The 22,502-nt window shown below is 40.6% G+C and overlaps 1 protein-coding gene across 2 annotated transcripts in view; it reads left to right on the top strand.

The window, feature by feature from the left end:
* The window catches only part of GRM1 (glutamate metabotropic receptor 1), a 267,824-nt gene that overhangs the window by 234,856 nt on the left and 10,466 nt on the right, over nt 1-22,502 (top strand). Inside the window, exon 9 of one of the 2 annotated variants that reach the window (XM_042446118.1) lies at nt 17,939-18,024. The exons of the other annotated variant lie outside the window; for it this stretch is intronic. Coding sequence (XP_042302052.1) covers nt 17,939-17,999 — 61 coding nt within the window. The 3' untranslated portion in view covers nt 18,000-18,024. The remainder of the gene's footprint in view (nt 1-17,938; nt 18,025-22,502) is intronic. 2 annotated transcript variants of the gene reach the window in all.

Here is a 22,502-nt window from a genome sequence, read left to right as displayed (position 1 = left end):
AACCTCAAAATGTTAAACTGAAATTTCTTCATCTTAAGCATACATGTGTCAATCATGATGATATTTTGTTGTTTGATTTTCATATTTATCAGCCTTGACTTCTGTACATACATCTTTTCTCAGGTACTGTAATATTCTACAGGCACATGCACAATGACTGACTATGCACAATAATTAAAGATTTACATGCTGAACATCTATCCACAGGCAATTAACACTGTTGCTGGCATTGCTGGCTCAACCTCAGTCCTTTTGCAGTATGCACAGGACTGCGACAAATAATAGCCCTTTTACAGCTCCTCTTTTTGTGTGATATGAATTTCAAGTAAGGTGTTTAACAAGCACAGACACATTTTATATTGTCAGTGTATAGATTTAAGAGACTATTTAAATTAGGTCAGTCAAAGACATTTTGCAGCCTGATAGAATATCCCTATGCCACTGTTTCCCCCTTTTCTGCCACCTCCTGCTTTTGCTACCCTGCCTTCAGCCTCTTCCCAGTCTGCGGCAGACAAAGGTGCAGCCACAGACCTGATGCTCATTGCTGTTGCCTCAGCTCCATCAGAAGTTAAAGGATATCTTGTTTTCTCATTCACAGCAAAATAGCAGCTGCATTCGTACAACTAAGTTTGGCATCCCAAAACTATCTCATATCTCAGTTTGTCATGCCCTGCCCTGAATGGGGATGTAAATCTTCACTTTTTTTACTCTTATCAGAATGAAAAATTGCACAAGCTTCCTCCTTTAATGCAAGATTACAAGAGCTTTTGCAATGGGGGGGGGTACTTCAAAGGTGTGCATGGCCACATGTGTGTTATAACTTGGGGGAGGGTGTCTTAATGTGTCAGGACAGTATTTCTTATAAAGACAGAGAAAAGGCAGAATTACTCAACACCTTCTTTGCTTCAGTCTTCTCAGAAAAGGCAATGGGTGCTCAACCTGAGGATAATGGAACAGAGGACAGAATAGGGGAATTTCAGCACAGAATAAGTAAAGAGGAATACCTGGTTAATCTAAATGAATATAAATCTCCAGAACCAGATGAACTACATCCAAGACTATTAAAAGAGCTGACAAATGTAATATCAGAGCCACTGGCAATAATCTTTAAGAACTTCTGGAGAACAGGAGAAGTCCTAGCAGACTGGAGGAGGGCAAACGTTGTCCCCATCTTCAAAAAGGGGAAAAAAGAGGATCCCAACAATTATCATCCTTTTAGTCTGACATCTATACCAGGAAAGATTCTGGAGCAAATCATTAAACAGAGAGTCTGTGAATATTTAGAAGGCAATTCCATAATCACAAAAAGTCAACATGGGTTTCAGAGAAAGAAGTCATGCCAGACAAATCTTATCTCTTTCTTTGATAAAATTACCAGCTTTGTAGATTATTCTATGATTCTATGACGATTGTTGCCATTGTGACTTTGGCAGAGTAGAAAACCTTTTTCTCATGGTGTAAGCAAGAACAATGAAAGTCTTTTTGGAAAGGAGAGAGTCATGGAATAGTACTCTTCAGTGTGAAGTATTGCTGGGGATGGAAGGAAGTGTCTGGAGCCAAGGAGTACAGGTAAAAAAACCTCCAAAAGTAGATACTAGTAAAAGTTGTGGAGTACAAGCATTCATGAGGTTGATGCTTCAATTGCTACCAGAGAAAAGGGCTCATTTTGCCTCATGACAATGCTATGCCAAGAGAAGGCACTCTAAGAAGAGAGGGAATAAAAGGTAGAATCATAGAATCATAGAGTTGGAAGAGACCACAAAGGCCATCCAACTCAACCCCCTGCCATGCAGGAAAACACAATCAATGCACCCCTGACAGATGGTCATCTAGCATCTGTTTAAAAACCTCCAAAGGAGACTCCACCACACTCCAAGGCAGCATGTTTCACCATTGAAAAGCTCTTACTATCAGGAAGCTATTCCTAATTTTTAAGTGGAATTTCTTTACCTGTGGGTTGAATCCATTGTTCAGTGCCCTAGACCCAGTACAGACTGCTTCTTTGCACCGCCCTGAAACCTAAAGTAGGGCTCGGGAGAGCAGAATATCTACATGCTCCTGAGCCCTACTGTGCACCATGGGCGCCATCTTGGCGTGCCACCATTTACATGACATGCATGATGACGATGTGGCTTATCGAAATGGCACGGTGCACAAGGGATGTCATAGAACCGCTCCAGGGTGCTTATGGCACCTTGGAAATGGTGGAGAAAGGAGCCGCGAAAAGCGACTCCTTTTTCCCAGTGCATTGTTGCCATGCCATTTGGTTGGTGTGGCCACAATCTGGGGGAGAAAGGGGCGGCCTCTATCCACCCCTTTCTTCCAATATGTATAGGCCCCTAGTCTCTGGAGCAGCAGAAAGCAAGCTTGCTTCATCCTTAATACAACATCTCTTCAAATATTTAAACATGTTCATCATATCACGTCTCAATCAACCTTTCCCAAAGCTAAACATACCCAGCTCTCTAAGCTGCTTCTCTAAGACAAGGTGTCCAGAAGTTTAACCAGTTTAATACTGTAGTATACACAGGCACTCAGGATACCATGGGCTTTATAGTTCAGAAGTAATGGCTAGAGCTCTCTAGGAGGGCATTCTAGGTATCTTGGGAAATTACATATCCTAGAATTCCATGAGTTGGACCCATGACAGTTAAAGTAGTATGAAACTTGTGAAACTGTGTAATGCAGATATGCCTAGGTCTACTTGACTGGCACTAAGACCTCATAATTGGAAAAATCCCAGAGCCCAAACTCAGAATATAACACCTAAATCTGACTGTTGATATTCTCTACTTATGCATTTTAAATTACTCAAATAAATAGAATTTCCAGAAGAAAAAGAAATAGACAGAGATTCATTTGTTATTTCTTGAAGAAAGCCACAATATCACATGAGAAGATCAGGAAATGAAATATAAGCATAAAAGATCTGAGTGTCATTTTTTTCCCATTCAACTAAAATGTGATTTCACCCTGGGCATTACTGAACCAGCTGACAAGTTTTGCAGTGATTCACAAGGGAAATGAAGCAATCAGGAGAAGAGACTGAGCAAAGAAAACAGCTTTCCTTCTGAAATCGGGAATATGTGACCAGGTTGCATAATATCTGACAAGAGTCCTGAAATGGTTCCCTTAAGCATTACTGTGCTGTGGCCTGCACATATCCATTAGCTTGTCCCTGCCAAGCTATTCCCCAATCAGTTCTTGGATGTAATGTCCATTTCATCACAAATTCCTCAGCACCCCCTTCCCTACAACAGGCAATGAAATACAGGACTAAGCTGAGCTTTCTATCTTCTATGTTTGCATTTTTCATATGGAATCATTTGCTATACTATTCAAGAGCTGCATACAAAGTCTGTCTGTATGTGCCTTCATGTCATCTCTCAACTTATAGCAACCCCATTAATTTCATAGGGTTTTCTTAGGCAAGGAATCTTCAGTGATGGTTTTGTCAGTTCCCTCCCCTGAAATATAGCTTACAGCACCTGGGATTTCATGGCAGTCTCCCATCCAAGTACTAATGAAGGCTGGCCCTGCTTCGCTTCCAAAATCAGATGGGATCTGGTTCCTTTAGGGTATTTGAGCCTTGTATAAAGTCTAGCATGTATATACTTTTAAAAAGATAATACTACTGCCTGATAATGTTCTATTAACATGGTTTGATCCAAATGAAATAGTGGTTAATGTTCTTTTAACATTATTTGGTCCAATTGAAATATTTAATTAGCTGTTGGCTTAGCTGGTATCAATGGAGTAGTGGCAGTGAATTTTAGTCTGCCTTGTCAAGAGTTTATCCAAGGTGCTGGGTTCCATCTCCAAAATACGTTAAGAATGTTGGACAGCTCCTTATTCAGACAGAACCCAAAGTGGATTCACTGTTCACTCACATTGGAGACAAATGTTGCCATCTGATTTCCTGAGTTCAGAAAAATTGAATATATGGTCAACAGGGAAGTTGTTCTCTTATGAAGTACACACATAAACTTTCTGAATAGATCTCCCAGGTTTATTTGCAAGAGAGTGATTGGGGGATATTAGTACACCTTCCAGGAAAGCTGTAACATGATATTACCTTAGAAATTATAATAGAAGTAATGGCTCAGCATTTAAGATGCTGACTCTGATGACTGCGAGATCACTAGGTCGGCAGTTCAAGGCCCAAGTGCCACAGGACAGAGTGCACTTCCGTCACTAGTCTCCTTTCTGCCAACCTAGCAGTTGTGAAAGCATGTAAATGTGCAAGTAAAAAATAGTTACCACTTCAGTAGGAAGGTAACAGTGTTCTGTGCGGTCATACTGGCCAGATGACCATGGAGTCGTTTTTGGCAATGCTGACTCTGCTTAGTAACAGAGATGAGCATCACCCCCTACAGTTCAATACAACTTGACAACTTTATCAAAGGGGAAAACCTTTACCTTTACCTTTTATCAAAGGGGAAATCCCTTACCTTTACTAGTACAAGCCAAAATAGTTATACACACATACACATACACATACACATACATATACATACAGTAGGACTTTCTTCCAAAAAAGTATGGAAGGGATCTGGTTACATTTGTTTAAATGGTGAAAAAAAATGTTGGGGGCGGGATCATGGGTTTTACATAAATTAGATCCCTTGATATTCTATGTTGTCTAGTTACACATGCATAACTAAGTAACATTTCCTGGCCCACTCCATCTTAACAGTCAGCCACCAGATCATGTGAAGGAGGTCTGCTCAGTGGGTGACTGGGAACACAAGGAGAATGACATTTCCAACGCCTGCCCTCCCACCAGCTAACAAAGCTGAAACAATCAAAAGCAGGAGCCCTGTGAGATGTCCTTATTGCAGCCTTGCTCACTGGCAGGAGGGCAGTGGAAATGTCATCTTCCTTCCATCTCAACCATCAGCTGAACAGCTGAACAGACCTCATTCACTAGCTGCTCACTGTAAAACTGTAAAACTGGAGGGGAAGCATTTACATGGTTTTACAGTAAGACTACATGTTGGTTTTCTTGTCAAGATCTGTTCAGACAAGGTCTCCAGAGTAATAGTCCAACATTCAAGAAGAACAGTTATGGATACATATCTTAGGTTATGAACTGAAAACTGCAATACTGAATGGCAGTTAACATTTTTATACAAAACACAGTGCCTTTTGTTTATGTAATTTATATCCTGCCTTTCTCCCAGCACATGATTCAATGTGGCTTACAGTCATTTAAAAATACAGTGCAACTAGTACAAAACTGTTGATACAAAAGTTAAAACAGAATTAAACCTGTTTTAAATTTTAAAAAACCAAATTAAACACACACACACACATCAAAAGCTTTATCTGCCATAGCATATCAGTAACCAAATGCTTCCTAAATAAAAAGTATGAGTTATAGCAAGAACACGCTTTAATATATGTTAAAATGAAATTAATGAAACATGATAACTTTTAGTTAAGATGAATATCTATTGAATCTTTAATATGAACAAATGGATATGGATAAAAGGTGGGAGCTGGTCTGTAAAAGAAATATTTATTTTATAAGATACGCAGTACTTGAGTGATTAAAATGTGTTTTTTCTGTAACAAGTGGAATGTATATGTAATTTTTTTCAATTCAGTTCATTTAAGTTACAGGATTTTCATAGGAGCTTATCCCTTTAACAAATAAACTAGCTTACCCCTTCTGGCTTGAATTCACTATCCGGAATGCCCCCGGATGTTATCATACCTAAATCACTACCTATCTAGTTGGGATGCTGCCGCCCAGATGCATCCCAGGTCGAAGCCTCACTCAGCCAGCAAATTTTGAAGTTGGAAGCTCCCTGACTTCAAAAAAGTGCTGGCTGAGCGAGGCTTTGACCCAGGATGCATCCGGGCAGCAGCATCTCGGCTAGACAGGTGGTGATTTAGGTATGATAACATCCAGGAGCATCCTGGATCCTGAATTCAAGCCAGAAGAGGTAAACCAGCTTATTTGTTAATGGGATAAGCACCTTAGGCTGATGCCAATTATGCTACTGTTATTGTATAAAGGAGGGGAGGAAGGGGAAGGGTTTTATAGTAATTTGGAAAAGGGGGGAATGGTTTTCTTAGGCTGATGCCAACTATGCTTCTGTTATTGTATAAAGAGTAGGAAGGGAGGGGTTTATAACAATTTGAAAAAGGGACAAATTGTGATATACATAATGACATGAGAGATGTTATAATTGTTTTTTAAAAAAAGAAAAGAAAGGGGTATTTACCTGCCAGTGGAAAGACAGCAGGGAGGGGGCCAACCAGACCTCTTGGGAGAGGGAGTACTACAACCTGGAAGCAGGCACCAGGTAGGCTGTCTTCCTTGTCCTCAATAAATATTCTTGTGATGGTAATGGGACCAGGAGAAAGACCTTTCCTGCAGAACTTAAAGCTTGGATAGGCTCATATAAGAAGAAAGCCATGTACAGCTTTAAATGTCTGTGGGAAACAGTTTTTGCAAAAGCCCACTGTTTTTTGCACAATCATTTTGTAAAACAGTCCTGAAATACAAAAAAAAAAGGTATCAAAATGTTTTAAACCTCTTACAACCTTATTCGGTGCAGAGAAAACTTTTGGAATTCTGTGTTCTTGTGTGCGGGACAAAATAAGTAAAGAATTACATGATCAGTGACGAGTGTACTGCTCTTTTCTCAAAGGGTGCACTGAAGTTTCCAGGAGAAAGACAATACTCCATGAGTCTGGCTTTCCCCAGTCTCTTAGACTTTGTCTCTTTAGAGTTGCCAGGAGAAAGATGGATGCTGGGGAGGAGAGAGAGAGGCTGTCCAAAAGTGCAGTTCTTTCTGCTTCTGGCAACAATTTCCCACCAAATAAGCAGATTGTGACTCATACTCTTGTCTGTGGCTGCCATTGCCTCTTTGCTATACCCCCAGTCATCCAGCACAAGGCATTCTGGCTGATAACTTTCTCCAAGGAAAGGAACCCTAACAAAGAGTAGGCACAAAACAGATTAGCCGTCACTGAGTGTGTGTGTGTGTGTGTGTGCGCGCGCGCATTACTGCAATAGACAAATACATATATAAATATGTTGATACAGAGGGCATACATACACAGGCATGTTTTTCTATAGCATTTATAAAAGCTATGGGAGATGTTCAAATATATAGTTTTGCTCTATAGTCCAAGTAGATTGTAGGTTCAGAGGCTGAATCATTATTCTAGAGCAGTAGAGGAATAACTAGATGAATGATTAGGAAGGAGGGAAAATAAAAGGTGCAAGTTTAAATCTTAAATTGTTTCTCAACTTGTTTACAAAAGGTAATGGTATGAGTAGCATGGACTAACTCAAAGGATTGGTAGGACAGGGTGGAAAGAGAATCAGGTGACACTGAACAAAGAGTGTGTTCCATTTCCTTTTTAAAAATGAACAGTGGATAGCCTTCACGGGTATAACTTGCACCTCTGAAAACCCACCTTATGGTTTGAAAGCTTTCTGGTCAGCTGTTAATGTGGATTGTTTACAAAATGACAGAAGAGTGTAATGACAGTGCACTGAAATAAATAACCAAGGCTCCCTTCTCACCTCCTCTGGCACCCTGCATCCATTTCCTTAGCTCCTTTCGCTTTTCAACAGAGTCTCCACTAGATCTGTGTTGAGAAATTCAAAATATATTTAAGTTTGCTCTGTCTCCCAATCTGAATGAAGTCTACAGGGCTTTTTCAAAGCAGATGTCTGTATCTGAGCTTATTGAAAAGTAATGAGTGGGCACAGTTTGAGATGCAAGTGCTTGAGACTCAGTGGAAATTTACCTATAATGACTTTGGTTTTCCTTTTCTTTTCCTTCATACCTTGGACAAGTAAGTTCCATGGATTCCCAGTTCTGGCTCCCACCCACTTCTTCATATAGTCATGCTATCAACATTTTCTTCACTTTACCAACTAATACCACTGTTGATAATACATGTACAATATGCTACTAACATGTATGACCTCAACTTTTCGAAAGTTCCTCCATCTTTTGCAACAGCCTCTTTTATAACATCACTACTATGGTTCCAGGAATAGGGGGAGAGAAAGAAATACAAGGCCTATTGCCATATACTGTCATCACAGGTTAAATGCTGCACTTTTTTATCAGTCCTATGAAAGGGAGTGTACTACACAGAGTTATTGTACTTGTAAAGTGTCGCATAATAACTCATTATCTCAGAAGCTGGTATTCTTCAACAGGCAATTGTAACCCATTAATTTTACAAAAGACTTGCTCTTGCCTTTGCGATGTTCTCCTTGAGGGTAGAGTGTTATGGACTCTCATGATGAACATCTGCACTTCAGAACTAACCACTGTGCTATTCCATACTTTGATACTATGATACAACCCTCCCCCCCTAGATCTACCTAAGAAAATTCTGACCCTGGCTTTACAACAAACACAAAATATGTATACACACTCTTATTTACTTCACAATAATACTGGAAAAATTACATAAAAAATCTCAATATTTAGTGGGAAAGAAGGGAGGTACATATGAAGGAAGCTTTGTAGTTATACAAAATGTGTGTGTTTTCTGATATAGAGGATGCCATGCATTACTGGAGAAAACATAAGGAAAGTTATCTTTTGGCATAAAGTCTCAGTCTACAGCCCAGTTATAATTTAATTTGTTGCTTGACTGGATGCCATATTGCATTTCCTTGTGTAGGTACACTTGTAAATATTTATCACGTATTTCATTTTGTTTGAGCAATAGCAACACAGTTGGAATAATCCAGTTAGTTTAACAGTTAGCAAGCCTAAATGCACAATTTGGCATGGGTATTTGTACGTGGCAGAGCTTGCATCCACCACCACCACCACTCCCAATGACTGAGACAAAAGCCTAGTCTTGAAGATGAGTATCTAGCACTTAGGGACTCAAATTCAATGTTTAGTAGCCAAATATGTTGTGGGATTCTTTCCTCTTTAATGGGTCTTATTGGCAGAACTTGCAAAAATGTCATATGCAGGTAAGGACTCTCATAAGAGCCTGTTTGCTTTGCAATTTAAAAGTATGTTTCCTTGCTGAACAAAAAGGGTAGTAATAACAAGTCTAAAAATTATGGTTTTGAAATGTTTGTTTCCCACAGTTTCTTCACATTGCACTTAAGGCATCATTGCACGTACTCTTCTCAAAACAATGGTGGATGTGACACAGTCACATCTCATGAATATGGATGCTTCCTGCAATAAATAACCACATATAGAGGGAAATGGTCTTCATACCTTTTGATTGCTTATGGTTTCTCTTTCACAGAGCAGGGTAGGTAACTTCTCTAGATTGGATTCCAAACAAATCAGTCTTCTAGACTAGGGATAGGAATTATTACCCTCCAAAGATTGTAGGACTGCAAGTTCCTAGACAACATCATTTAAAATGAGGAATGATAGGAGCTAGAGTCCAACAACCTCTGGAATCCCATACATACTCTAGAAGAACTAACTTTTTAAATCATATCTTATCACTGACCAGACTATCTAGAGCTAAAATGGAAAAAGATTCATAGACAGCTGCAAGCTCCTACCTAATGTAGAGTTCCTGAGATCCAGTCATGTTCTATTTTCCTCTGCCTAGAAAGTATGTTTTCATTATCCCTTCTCCCCTCATCTCCAAATGTTAGTTCAACAACAAGATGCAGCAACACAAACAATTTGCTTCAGGGTGTAAAATGCTTTAGATATGAAGTTGAAGGCTTTCGTGGTTTGTATCCACAGTTTTTTGTGGGTTTTTCGGGCTATGTGGCCATGTTCTAGGAGTTTATTCTTAATTTGTTTTAGATTTACACAGTTCTGAGAGTTCAATATAGTCTAACCCCAGGGCTCACATTACATAATCATAGTACCGTGATTTCATTTTAACTGTCATAGCAACATCTTACGTAATTCTGGAATGTGTAGTTTAAGGAGGGTTGTTTGGAATTTTCAGCCAGAGGACTCTAATACCTCTCCAAACTACAAACCCCAGGATTCCACGGGATTTAGCCTTGGCAGTTAAAATTGAATATAGCATTATAATTGCCTAATGTGAAAAGGTTGGCACTGAAGTCAATGAAACATGCTATTATAGTATCTTGACTTAGCAGTATTTTGAAGACTCTGAATATACTAACAAAAATGTTTAGAGTCCAGGTGCCAGATCTAATGTGTTTGGTTCATAGCTTGGTTGTTTTTTACAATTAGTTATGGATTGGATCCAGGCATGCAACTGACTTCCTCACCTCTTTCTTCCCACAGTAACCCCTCCAGCCTCCTGAAAATGCTACACAGAAGGTGTCAGAATGGAGATCCTGCTAAATGAGATGAGCAAGAGGAGGGGAGATATTCCAATGTCTGCCCTTCCTTAAGGAGGGCTGTGTGGCTTCCACCAGTAAAAAGGCAGATCCTGAACCCAGATAACAGTTACTTTACCCCACCTTCTATAGTCAGAGGCCCATTTCAGAGTTCCCTCACCACCCACTTCATCACAATCTAGTACCTGCACCATTGAAGCCACAAAAATAATGATATTACCCTGGTGTACACTTTTTGTTCCTTAGGCTACTTTTAGATGGCATGGGCCTCAAGCAAATGGGCAGCTTGGAGTGCCCTCTGGCCACTCCTGCTGCAAGTGTGCCCTGAGTGGCATGAGACTGTGGTGGCCAAACACCATGGTCCCAAGGCTGGCCGCTATTGGGATCCAAAGGCTGGAGCACTGGTGCAGTCCACAATGGACCACTGGCAAGGAGTGCTTCTTTTGCACTCCTTTTGCAGCCGTTTTTGGGTCGCTGTGGCTTTAGTCCAATATGGGGCCATGCATCATTTGAACACCATGCCCCCAGTTTGGCCTGAAGCTAGCGTTGCCATTCTGGGGGACCTCAAAACTGGGAAAAAATGTAGGACAAGGCTTAAAATGTAGGACATTTTTAAAAAATTTCCTGGCCAGGAAATTAACCAAAAAAAAAAAGGTCCTACATTTTTAAACCTTCTCCAAGGCCTCGCTGGGCCTGGGAGACAGCCTCTCCCAAGCCCCTCGAGGACTCTAGGGCCCCGCTGGGGCCTGGGAGACTCTGTAGGCAAGAGGTGCACCATGTTAAGAACTGCATTAAGCAAACTTAGGCTGCTGCACACTGCTTTCACTCTCATCACTCCATCCTATGGAATCCTGGGATTTGTAGTTTGTTGTGGTGCCAGGGCTGGGCTTTGAAATTTCAGACATAAGAGAGACAAAAGGCTTGGGCTGCATCTACACTGGAGAAATCATCTGGTTTGAGACCACTTTAACTGCCTCAGCTGAATGCTATGGAATTCTGGGAATGGTGGTCTGTTCCAGCACCACAGCAGAATGGCAGTTAAACCCCTGGAAAGCTATCTGACCAAGGTGACCAATGCCCTCACCCCAAAATGTAGGGCACCCAAGCAAAAAAATGTAGGACATGGCCAAAAATAAAAGCTAAAAACACCCATGTAATTATAAATCCTTGCTTCTTAGCCATGATCCAAATGGAGGACATGTCCTGGAAAAGGAGGAGGATGCCTGGTCACCTTGTCTCTGGTCTAAAATACACTGTAGAAATAAAACAATGCTGGGCTGAAATGCCCAGAGTTCCTCACCAAAGCTGCATCCACACTGAGGAAATAATCCAGTTTGAGAGTGACTTAACTGTCCTGGGTTAGTGCTGGGGAATGCTGGGAATTGTAGTACAGTGCTCCCTCGGGTTACGAAATTAATTCGTTCCGCCGCGGCGTTCGTAACCCGATGCATTTCGCAAGCCGAAAAGGGCTTTCCGTTAGCGCTGGCAAGCCGCGCGTTTGAATTTCGCGCCGAAAAAAATTCGTAACCCGAAAAAACCTTCGTATCCCGGAACAGTTTTTTCGAATGGAACTTTTTCGTATCCCGGAAATTTCGTAACGCGATCAATTCGTATCCCGGGGTACCACTGTACATTGTGGCCCCAGAGCTATCTCTGACAGGGAGTCCCATAACTCTCCAAACTTAGTTGAACTGCAGTGCCCAGAATTCCTCCCCAGGTGCATCCACACTGAGGAAATGGTCCAGTTTGAGACTGCTCAGTGCTGGGGAATCCTGGGAATTGTAGTCTATTGTGGCACCAGAGCTCTCTGACAGAGAAGGCCAAATGCCTCAGACACCAGAATTCCAGAGCATTGAGCTTTGGCAGTTAAAGGGGTCTCAAAGTGCGGGGGGGGGAAGAAAAGCCCAGGGGAGTGTGAATGAGCGTGGCTTGGGCTGCTCCGAGAGGAGGAGGAGGATGAGGCGGAGGGAGGGAGGGAGGGAGGGAGCCAAGGGAAGTGCCAGGACCATCCGGAGCAGCCTCCTCTCTTCCACCGCTCTGCCCTCTGTGGACTATTCAGCCTCCTTTTGTCAAAAGAGCTCTGGTGCCACAAGAAACTACACTTCCCAGAATCCTATAGCACTGAGCCATGGATGTTTAAGGGGGGAGTCAAACTATTTCTGCAGCCTTTGCTACCCCAAAGCCCTTCCTATTTACAAGCAAGGCAAAACCTCTTCCTTCACCAAGCCATTGAAAACCAACCCAAGCGGAGGGCTGATTGCTTCTTTCCCATTGGTCAGCTTCGGGATAAATTTGCATATTACAATTAAAGGTGTTTAGGGCCTCAAAAACGATACTGTGATAAAGAATTACAAGAATACTGACGCAGTATACATTTAAAAGATGAGGCAATTAAACTCCCAGTGAAACATGAACGATTTATGGCCTTTTTTTCTTTGCTCACTGTAACCTGGAAAGTAAGGCTTCCTGAGGGTATATATACCAAGTGGGCTCACTTGGTATATAATAGCTCTGAGTGGCAGATGTTTTAAAGAGCTGCTCTCTAGGCTACGCCAGTGCGCCAGGTGGGGAGAGTGGCGCACAGCCGTGCGCGGAGGAGCAGACCCCGAACCAGGAACAAGGCATGGGGGCCCCCAAACCGGGCTGTGACCGTGAGGGGCCCCCCAAAAGCGTGATTGTCACAGGGGCCGCCGGGTTATGGCATCCCTACTTGAAGCCGGTGCTTTTGGCTTGTTTGTTTTGGGCCATGGGAAGTTTTCTGGTAAGGGCAGGCTTGTCAGAGGAGCCTACAAATAGAGATTTTGTCAGATGCAATAATTTAGGATTACATATACAAACTGTAATCTAATAATCAAGTCAGCCATGTTTCAGAGTTGTCCCTTCTTTGTGATGTCTCATTGGCATTTAATATCTTTGAAAGCAATGCTACAATATCTAAAATAAATTATAAATGTTGCAGCAGTGTAAAGCTTAGTAAACATGACCTCTCTTCTTAGCCTTTTCAAGATGGCCAATGATTCCAATTAAATATTCCAAGCCCAAAAATAAAGCAGAGAGAGGAAGATCATTTTGATTTCCTATTGGAAATGATTATTCATTTCCATGTCTTATTTTCTGTCTTGTTCAAATCGAGGAGAACAGGGACTAGAATCCTGCTGATACCTTAATGATGTCATAAATACAGTTACTCATATATTTGCACATTCTAGAAAGTTGTGCAAGGATGGTATCCCAAACAGATTTACACAAGTAATTCAAAATATTGCTTTATGAAATTACTACTTGAAATCTTGATATACTTCTAACATACTTCTAAAAACTATGACATTTTGTTCTGCATGCTTTCTTCCCTCCCTCCCTCCCTCCCGACATCTGTTTTGCATAAGATCTGTACCAGATGAGAGCACTGTTGACTTATGGAAATACATTATCTGCTGTGCTATGTCTTCAGTGTCTTGGACCAAACCCTCCACAACATACACAAAGTGTCTGGATGTCATGTATTGTACACCATGTCTTTACTCCTGCATAGTCCCCTAGAGTCCACTGAAGGTGAAAAAACAGCTACAGTGGTGCCTCGGGTTACGAAATTAATTCGTTCCGCCATTCCTTTCGTAACCCGAAAATTTCGTAACCCGAAACACTTTTCCGTTAGCACTGGAAAGCCTATAGCTGCACTTTGCAGCATTTGAATTTCGTGCCGAAATGAATTTCGTAACCCGAAAAATATTTCGTAACCCGAAACAGTTTTTGCCAATCCAACTTTTTCGTATCCCGGAAATTTCGTAACCCGATCATTTCGTATCCCGAGGCACCACTGTATATGCAAACAAAACAGAACTCTCATATACACATACAGAGCAAGCATTACACAGTTTTGCTCATGCAGCTGTTTTCCTGCTACACAAAATGAAATATTCCCCTATCTAGGGATGAGTGAAAATTTTGTTTCTATTTTTGATTTAAAAAAATAATACTAGCATTCATTTAAGTCTTCACATTCAAAGTGGCAAGAATCTGAGAATCAAACGTTGGGGAAATGAAACTAATAAACTCATATATCCCACACTTGAATCCTTAATTCCTCAAACTCTGGCTTTGAATCGCTGAGATCCTCTGCTACTGTCATCCCTTACTACTGCTATTTGGCATGTTTGGGGTGGCTCCTCAGCAAAAGCCTGCCTGGCATGGAAGGCCCTACCAGCAGTACTGCTGCCATCAGCATAGCCTTTTGCCTCACGGGAGCATGCAATCCCACCACCATGGAAAGGCAGATCTATGGGTTATTGTTGTGTGCCTCCCAGTCATTTTTTTTTTACTCATTGTGACCCTAAGGCAAACCTGTCATAGGTTTTTCTTGGCATATTTCTTCAGATGGGGTTTGTCATCACCATCCTCTGAGGCTGGGAATACTTGCCCAAGATCATTCAGTGTGTTTTCCTCCTCAAACGGGGAATCAAACCCTTATCGCCAGAATTGTCGTCTTAATGCTCAAACCACTATGTCATGCTGATAAAATAAATATAAATACATAAATAAAAAAATTAAAAAATAAAGGACAGACATATGTCCTGTTTTACAGAGGACATTCCTCTCTTTGAAGGTTTGTCAGAAGACAGTTCTCTTTTGAAAGATATCGCTGGTCAGCTGAAGGGTTGTCCACTGTGAGTCCAGTTTAAAGATGGAGAGAGAAATCAAAAGGGAGAGCAGCATCCTTAAAGTTGGTCAGCAGTGGCTTGGCATGCTTCAGTCACATTCATGCAGAATATGTCTGCTAGACTATAAAATCAGATGACTCAGTGCTTAGGGTGGGCATGCATCCCATCTTAGCATTCCTGGGTTTAAGAGACTTTCTAGTCAAAGTCAGTGTAATGATCAAGAGAGATTAGAAGAGAATGCAACAGCCTTAAGTTGACCATCAACAGTTAGAATCTGGATAACAGCCTGAACAGGAATATGCAGGTCACCCAGTATCAGACTTCTCTACTATGATGATATGGGTGATATTTTGGTTTGTACTAATTATTTCCCAGTCTCCACCTATACATATAAATTTTCTTATGCAAATCCATATGTAGATGAAGTTAATGGGTAACTTAAGAGCCCTACTCTTCCTTCTGGGGATCCTTTATCCTTAGAACAGACTTGGACTATAAACAGCCCTACAAACAGAGGACTATTCTTTGTGAAGTAGGAAACATGATCATTCTCCAGGGGACATCAGAGAAATATATCTGCATATACTGTATTTAATTATGCTTGCACTGATCCAACAGCTACTCCATTATCTTCTGCTAGGTCACATTTTGCATCTGATTATTCATATGAGTAGTTGAAGTCAGCAAAAAATTAGGAATCATGACTTCTTCAAAAATCTCTTAATTTGAAGAACATTACTTTGGCAGCTTTCAACTGTTTTACTATGCATTACATCCAAGCAAAGATAGCTGAGAGGAAATGTAATTAGTGAAATCTGTTTAAGTGTCAGGTCTAACTTTACAGAGCACATTTTATATACTTAAAAGTTAAAACACAACCTGTGCCAGATGCAATAGCTTTTTTTCCTCAGCTTGAAATGGATGTCCATAAAAAGTTGCAGAAAAATATTTTTTTAAAGTGGTAGCTGGTAGTTCTCATGTCAGGAAAATGGTATTCTTCTTCTCGATGTAATGGCAATATCAAGGTGCTGAACTCATTTTAAAGGTAGATTTCAGAACCTCAGATAACTCATTTAAGGTTTAGACTAAAATCCAAAGAAGATTCACCACACCAATGGTACCAAAGCCATTTGCTGCCACTTTTTCTAAATTAATTTCTCAACATTTCTTTAGAAGCTTGAATGAACAGCACATATCTTCTCTGCCAGAATGCCTTTCAAGATGACACTTTACCCTCAGAGTAGAAAGAATATTTATTGTGGTGTAATAAATCATAGCAGGTTGAAAAGTTTTCATGATATTACAATTTATAAAATATAGATTATGTCAATAATAACAAATTAGCATAATCTTTCTCCCCCACCCCCACCCAAAAGAAAGTAGAACAGAAGGGGAAAGGAAGAAAAGGAATAGGACTTAGGTCCTCCACTGTTGGACACATTCACATTTTTTTTAAAAGCCTGCCTAAGTTTAGTCACTGAAATCAAGTAGCTTTAGTTCTTTCTCAGTTTCTTATTTATTTTAATTTATGAAACAGTAACAAACCTACCATTTTGACCAGAAAGAGAAGTCTCGTAAAGAGAGCATACAATGCTTCTGAGCATTTCATAACATCACAGCAGCCTTTGGCTGCGGTGGGTGGGGATTCAAAGATAGACAAGTTAAGTGCTTACTTCAGGGGCTTTCCTTCCTTTCCCCCAAAAATTCCCTTTGACTTTTTTTTTACCATAGCATAATTGCTACTGGTTTTCCAGTACTACTACTTATGCTTTCATTTCTAATCTCTCTCATTAGTATTTGCTGAAACGGGAGCCATGTGGAAGGCCTATGCTGCAAGCAAAATCAACAGCATTTAGAAAAGCAGCCCTCCAAAAGGGAAATGCTTGATACTCATAGAGCTCTTTCCAAGCATTTCAGCAATCTCTGGACAAATAAACTTCTATACATCTTGTAAATTCTTGCAAGAATGTGGTATGGAAATCCAACTGTAAATAATGCCAACAAAGTTGCAAAGCCATTCTTGATCCTAAGCTGGTTCTGTCATTAGGCATAGTGAAGCAGTTGCCTCAGCTGACAAATGCTGGGCAAGGGGAGTGGGGAGAGAAACTATTCTCTGGTCATTTCTCCTGAGTATCCATTATTGGAAAGCTGAATTGTTTGTGTGTGCACCACACAGAATGTTCAATACCCCCTATATTGAACTGACCTCAGCTGAATGATACTGGTTTCTTGCTGGTGTGGAAGATTAAGTCAGTTCATTTCTATACAAAACAAGACTTAGAGGACGATCTTGTCTTTTGCCTAAGGTGAAAACAAAACAAAAAAATTATTTGGGATTCACCCTATACTTGTGAATTATATCAGTCCTTTTTGACAGATTAGTAGCCCAGGGAAGAAGAAAAAACCCAACAAGGTTACTTACATTTGAACTACAAAGTTCAAAAACCTTCAGCCAGTATGGCTGTGAGATTTTAGGAATCACAGCTCCAAAGCACTCTACTCTTTTTCAACTTTTTCAATCTATACTTGCCTACCATGTTCGCAATCATACAAATAGCCCATTGTGCAAGCTGTTTAGACAAGACCGAGACATTCCTGCTCATACAGGACACCATCACTACTAGTTAGTTCCATTTTCTTCCAACATCCTCCTCATTTTAGCCCCTTGATGTTGCATGAGATTTTTGCTCAACCAACTGCTCCCATCAAAACACTGATGCACTGAACTAGCATTGGTTTTACAACAATTGTAGTGAGACAATGGGGAGAAAGAACCAGATGCTGTATGGAGAGCATTTGATCTTACTGAGTAGACCAACCAAGGAAGCAGCCAAATTACTAAGTAATGCAGATGCTGAGAAGAAATCCTTGGAGATCCAAGGAAGGCTGGAAGTAGGACAAGGCCAGGCACCCGACTGAGTGGTACAACTGCCATGGCTGTGTGTGTGGATAACCACTCACTGGGTGTCTTTTTCTTTTCAATCCTCAGGAAGAGGCAGCCAGAATTCTCGCCCACCAACCAGTGTCCGTCGGCACATGTGCAGCTTTGAAAAAACCCCAAACTGCAGTGAATGTGTAAGAGAAGCTGCATGACAAACAGTGGTGTATATATATTTTTAACCCATTTATTTCTCTTTCTCGTGATTTTCGCATTTCAGATAATGGGACAATAATGTGGTGCATGCCATTAATAATGGAAAAGTTGCGTTGTGTGTCCCATTTTTCACACTGCCTTGACTCTTGCTTGCCCATGTCTTCTCTAAAGGACACTGTGAAATAATTTTTGAAAGAGGGTTTTTCGGTTTGTTTTTCCATGGTTGTCACTCCAATGTCTGCAAAAAGGATATATATATATATTCTTGTTTGTTTTATCTTTCCCACATTTAGCTGACACTTTTTCCCTTTTCACAGTTTTGCATGAAATTGAATTGATCTATCTTCTTTCAGTGATGACTAGTTTGCTCTGTCCAGTTCTTTCTACAGCCATGGTTGGTGAATCTAGGCTGCACACTGAGGATGGTTTCAAAAAAAGATTAGTTTGATGGAATATAAAACATACAGTGTTTTATATCTGTACCATTACCCTGTTAAGTTAGCCACACAGGGATTTTGGAAGGGAAAAACCTTAAGTAATGAGAATGGAAATAGGAAATAGCAATAAAACCCTGTTAATCCTTGTTTGTTTTCACTCTGTTACAGCATATTAAAATAGGTTCACAGATTAGTGGAGGCTGAAGGTCACAGATATGGGACTGATAAAATCTATTTTGCAGGTAGAATTATGTTAGAAAACAAAAAAAAATCACAGTAGTAAAAGTACCTGTATATGCACTTCTTTGTGGTCTCACTGCAGAAGTAATCCAGTTTGACACTGCTTTATCTGCCATGGCTCATTGCTATGGAATTCTGGAATTGTAATTTGTTGTGGCAACAGAACTCTCTGATAGAGAAAGCTAATGTCTCATTGTTGGGAAATGTAGTTCTTTCTTGAGGATGGTTAGAAACTCAGGAAAGTAAGCAAGATTGTTTAATCTTACTAGCAGAGTTCACACAGCGGAATATGAGGCAAGCAGGAAAACTCAACTAGCTCCACTTTTCTCTCCCAGCCCACGTGTCCCCAATAAAAACACAGTCACTTGGTTAAAAGTAGAAAAGAAATAAGTTTACTTACAAAATCATGTGTATGAAGAGATACACAAGTCTAACTTCATGTTGCAAGAAAAATGAGGTAGAAAAGTGGTCTACATGCATCTCAGGAAAGGATGCTGCCTCAGCATCCTTCATCAGCTCCGGACACAGGCAAGGAGATTAGTAGGTAAGTAAGTTAGTAATGGCGACTCATCCTTGCTTTCTTCTTCTTGGGACAAAAGGTTAGGTGTGTCCTCATGGGTAAACAGGAAATGAGGAGGGGCAATGAGTAGGGGTTGTTAGTAGGCAATAAAATACCATAGACATGCATTACTAGAAGGTCTCAGCATGCGAAGTTGCTATATCCCAACACTCATAAAACTAAATTCCATAAGATTGAGCCATGATATTTCAAGTGATGCCAAACTGGATTATTTCTGTAGTGTGAATGTAGCCTGTGACTCATGTCCATGGGCCCTGCTCTTGCACAGACCCTCAGCCAGAACATTCTAGAACCAAATCAGTTTTTGCAGGAACCCCACTCCACATCTGCTTAGCAGATGATCAGATTCCTTTTCATCCTTAGCAATACAGTCAGTGTTTCAAGCAGAATCTCACTAAGAGTGCTAAATGGCCTGCTGAATTTTCGTTCTTAAATTCCTAATTCTTTCATTTTCCTCTTTGTACTTTCTCATTTTTCCTGTCTTCTTTGATTTGTTATCATTTCCTTTTATTATCTTCATTTGGGATTAAACTCCAGAGTTGCCTTTAAGGGCCCATCCAATCTGTTTTTAAAAAACCAAGGTAGTTTAAAAAGCCTCCTTTATCATGCCTTGGGACTTCCTGGGAAAGCATTTTCAATCTACATAGATTTCTGCTGTTAGCATGGAGAGGAGGGGGGGGGATTAAGGAAGCTGATAGGCAATTTGGTCAATAAACATTCAGATTTTGTAATGCTATAATTGGCTAATGAGAGATCTTGATTATTATTGGTTCTGGAAACTTGAATGGACATGCCTTCTTTTAAACAAAACATTATGGTTCTAGCATAAATACCCTGTGCTCGCCCTCCTCCATCCAGAGTAGGAAAAGAAAATGCTTTTAATAAAAACTAACACAAAAACTGATTATTTTTTTAACTAAAATCTATCCTGAAATAAAAAGAACCCAGCCCTTCGGTAGGAATACAATAGTTCTATATTTAAAGGAATCTTGTTGCACCTTTAGGACTGAGTGAAAGAAGTTGCAGCATAAGCTTTCACAGACCTGGGAACTAGTTCCTAGACACTAGTCCAGTCCACGCATCTGAGGAAATAGAATAAGGCTGCATCTGCACTGCAGAAATAATGCAGTTTCACATGGCTTTAACTGCCACAGTTCAATGCTATGGAATTCTGGGATTCTGGCATTATTTGTTCAGTGCAGATACAGTCTATGAAAGCTTATGCTACAACTTCTTTCACTCAATTAGTCTCAAAGGTGCCCGCAAAATCATTTTGCAGACTGATATGCAGACTTTCAAAGCTATGTCTCTGAACTGTACAATAGTTCTGTTTGTGCTGGGAATTTCTCTGGCTGTTCTGTAAAAAAGAGAATGTCATCTGGCTGTTTTTTAAAAAACAACAACAGAACTTTAGCAACAGATAGAACAACAAATAGGAACATTTTCTCTGTTTTTCACTTAAATATTTTGAAAGTTTTTCTTTGAAGAATGAAATTGGAGCATCAGTCCAAGTTGTTGGCCCAGATAGCCTCTATCATCAATCCTCTTGTACCAAAGTACTTAGTACCTTGGCCGCAGTGGTCTCTGGCTGTGTCCACTTTAGACAAACTGAATATTCATGCTGAATGCCAGCACTTTTCTTCGCCTGGTTGTTCTCTTGTCACTGACATTAAAGCCTTTGTCCTTTAGATAACAGGTCATAAATGAGATACAACCAAGCAAAGAAACGAAGGAAAGATAAGAAAGCAGACCAATCTTCCATGGCCCATTTCAGAACATAATTCTCCCTCTGCCTGATCAACTCATTCTGTGGTGGATACGATATCAAAGTGGCCTAAGACTAATTGATGACAAGATTTCCAAGGCTCTATCTCAGATTCTGTAGATGTCTTAGCAGCTGTTGACAATTTAGCACTTGCTCATAGACCACAAGTTGATCTCCATCTCTCAAGGCTGCCACTATAGAGATTTGACATGGAAATGGTCCATTACTCCTTGGATACAATTGTCTGTGCGGGATACTGTTCTGAAGGTGAGATAATGAAGAAATTTCTCCAACCTTCACTAGGCTCATAATGACCAATGGCCTTCATTGGATCCAACTAAATTTTATTCCTTCAGAGAACATCCCTGGATATCCAGATCACTAGAGGAATATTAATATCATGAAGAAAACCTCCTCCTAGTGCTATCCTCCATCCTATTAAGACCAAAAGTCTCTGAGCTGTCAGTGACATTTGGATGACCTTTGTGTTACTAGTGACCTTAATACCATGAGTGGTCTGTTAGCTGTTCCTCACATAGGGATCACCAAAGTTACTACCCAGGGCTAGAATCCTGTGGGAAGTTATGAATATATGTGTCACTACAGTTACACATTCATAATTGCTATGTGTTCAGAATTCCTAGGTTAGGGGCTACATAATGACTGAAATTCCCCCAAACCCCTATTACTAATGAGCTGCCACTGGAATCAATGGAAGTCCATCCCCCTGTCAATTGAGAAGTGTAATGCTGCCCCTTTGAGTGCCGGATTGGGGCTACAGCAACCACACGCCATGGCTCCAATCCAGCTTTTTTTTCAGCGCAAAAAGAAGTGGCAAAATGCAGCTCCTTTTTCCTCTGAAAATGGTGCCCTTTCTACCACCGCTGCAGCTTTTCAGTGCTCCTGCAGTGTGAGGCATCTAAACGCCATACTGCCAAAGCACTGAAAAACTGCCATTGTGCTTCACAACAGCTTCCTGCCAGCTTGGGGCCATGCATCATGTGTACGCCACATCCCCAAGCCTCTGGGAAGCTAGTGTATGTTGCTGGTCTATTCTGGACCTAAGAAAAAAATGACTTATAGCAATGAAACTTACATGCTATTCCACATATTCACCCTGAAGTTTGACACCCTTGGCACATCATTTTTCAAGCTTCTTTAACCCTTCCCCCCAAAATTCTGATGTCTGGTCACTGAAATACTGCTCTGCATCTGCTATCACCTCTAAATCACTTGCAAATTGTTTCCTTTCAAACTCTTTTTACTGTCTGGAAACAGTAAATAGTCAGATGGAGCAAGATCTGGTGAGTAGGTGGATGGTCTATGCACTCAAACCGCAAATTCTTCAAAATACCCATCCTCTTGCCAGCCCTGTGAGCAGGTACATTATCTTGCCAAAAGAGAAAACCTTTTCACAGCTTACCTTACTGTTTTTCC

The sequence above is a fragment of the Sceloporus undulatus genome, chromosome 1, assembly GCF_019175285.1.
Source record: "Sceloporus undulatus isolate JIND9_A2432 ecotype Alabama chromosome 1, SceUnd_v1.1, whole genome shotgun sequence".
In the NCBI taxonomy this organism is placed as follows: domain Eukaryota; kingdom Metazoa; phylum Chordata; class Lepidosauria; order Squamata; family Phrynosomatidae; genus Sceloporus; species Sceloporus undulatus.
The sequence above is the reverse complement of the archived record's forward strand: the minus strand, read 5'-3'. Positions and strand labels throughout refer to the sequence as shown.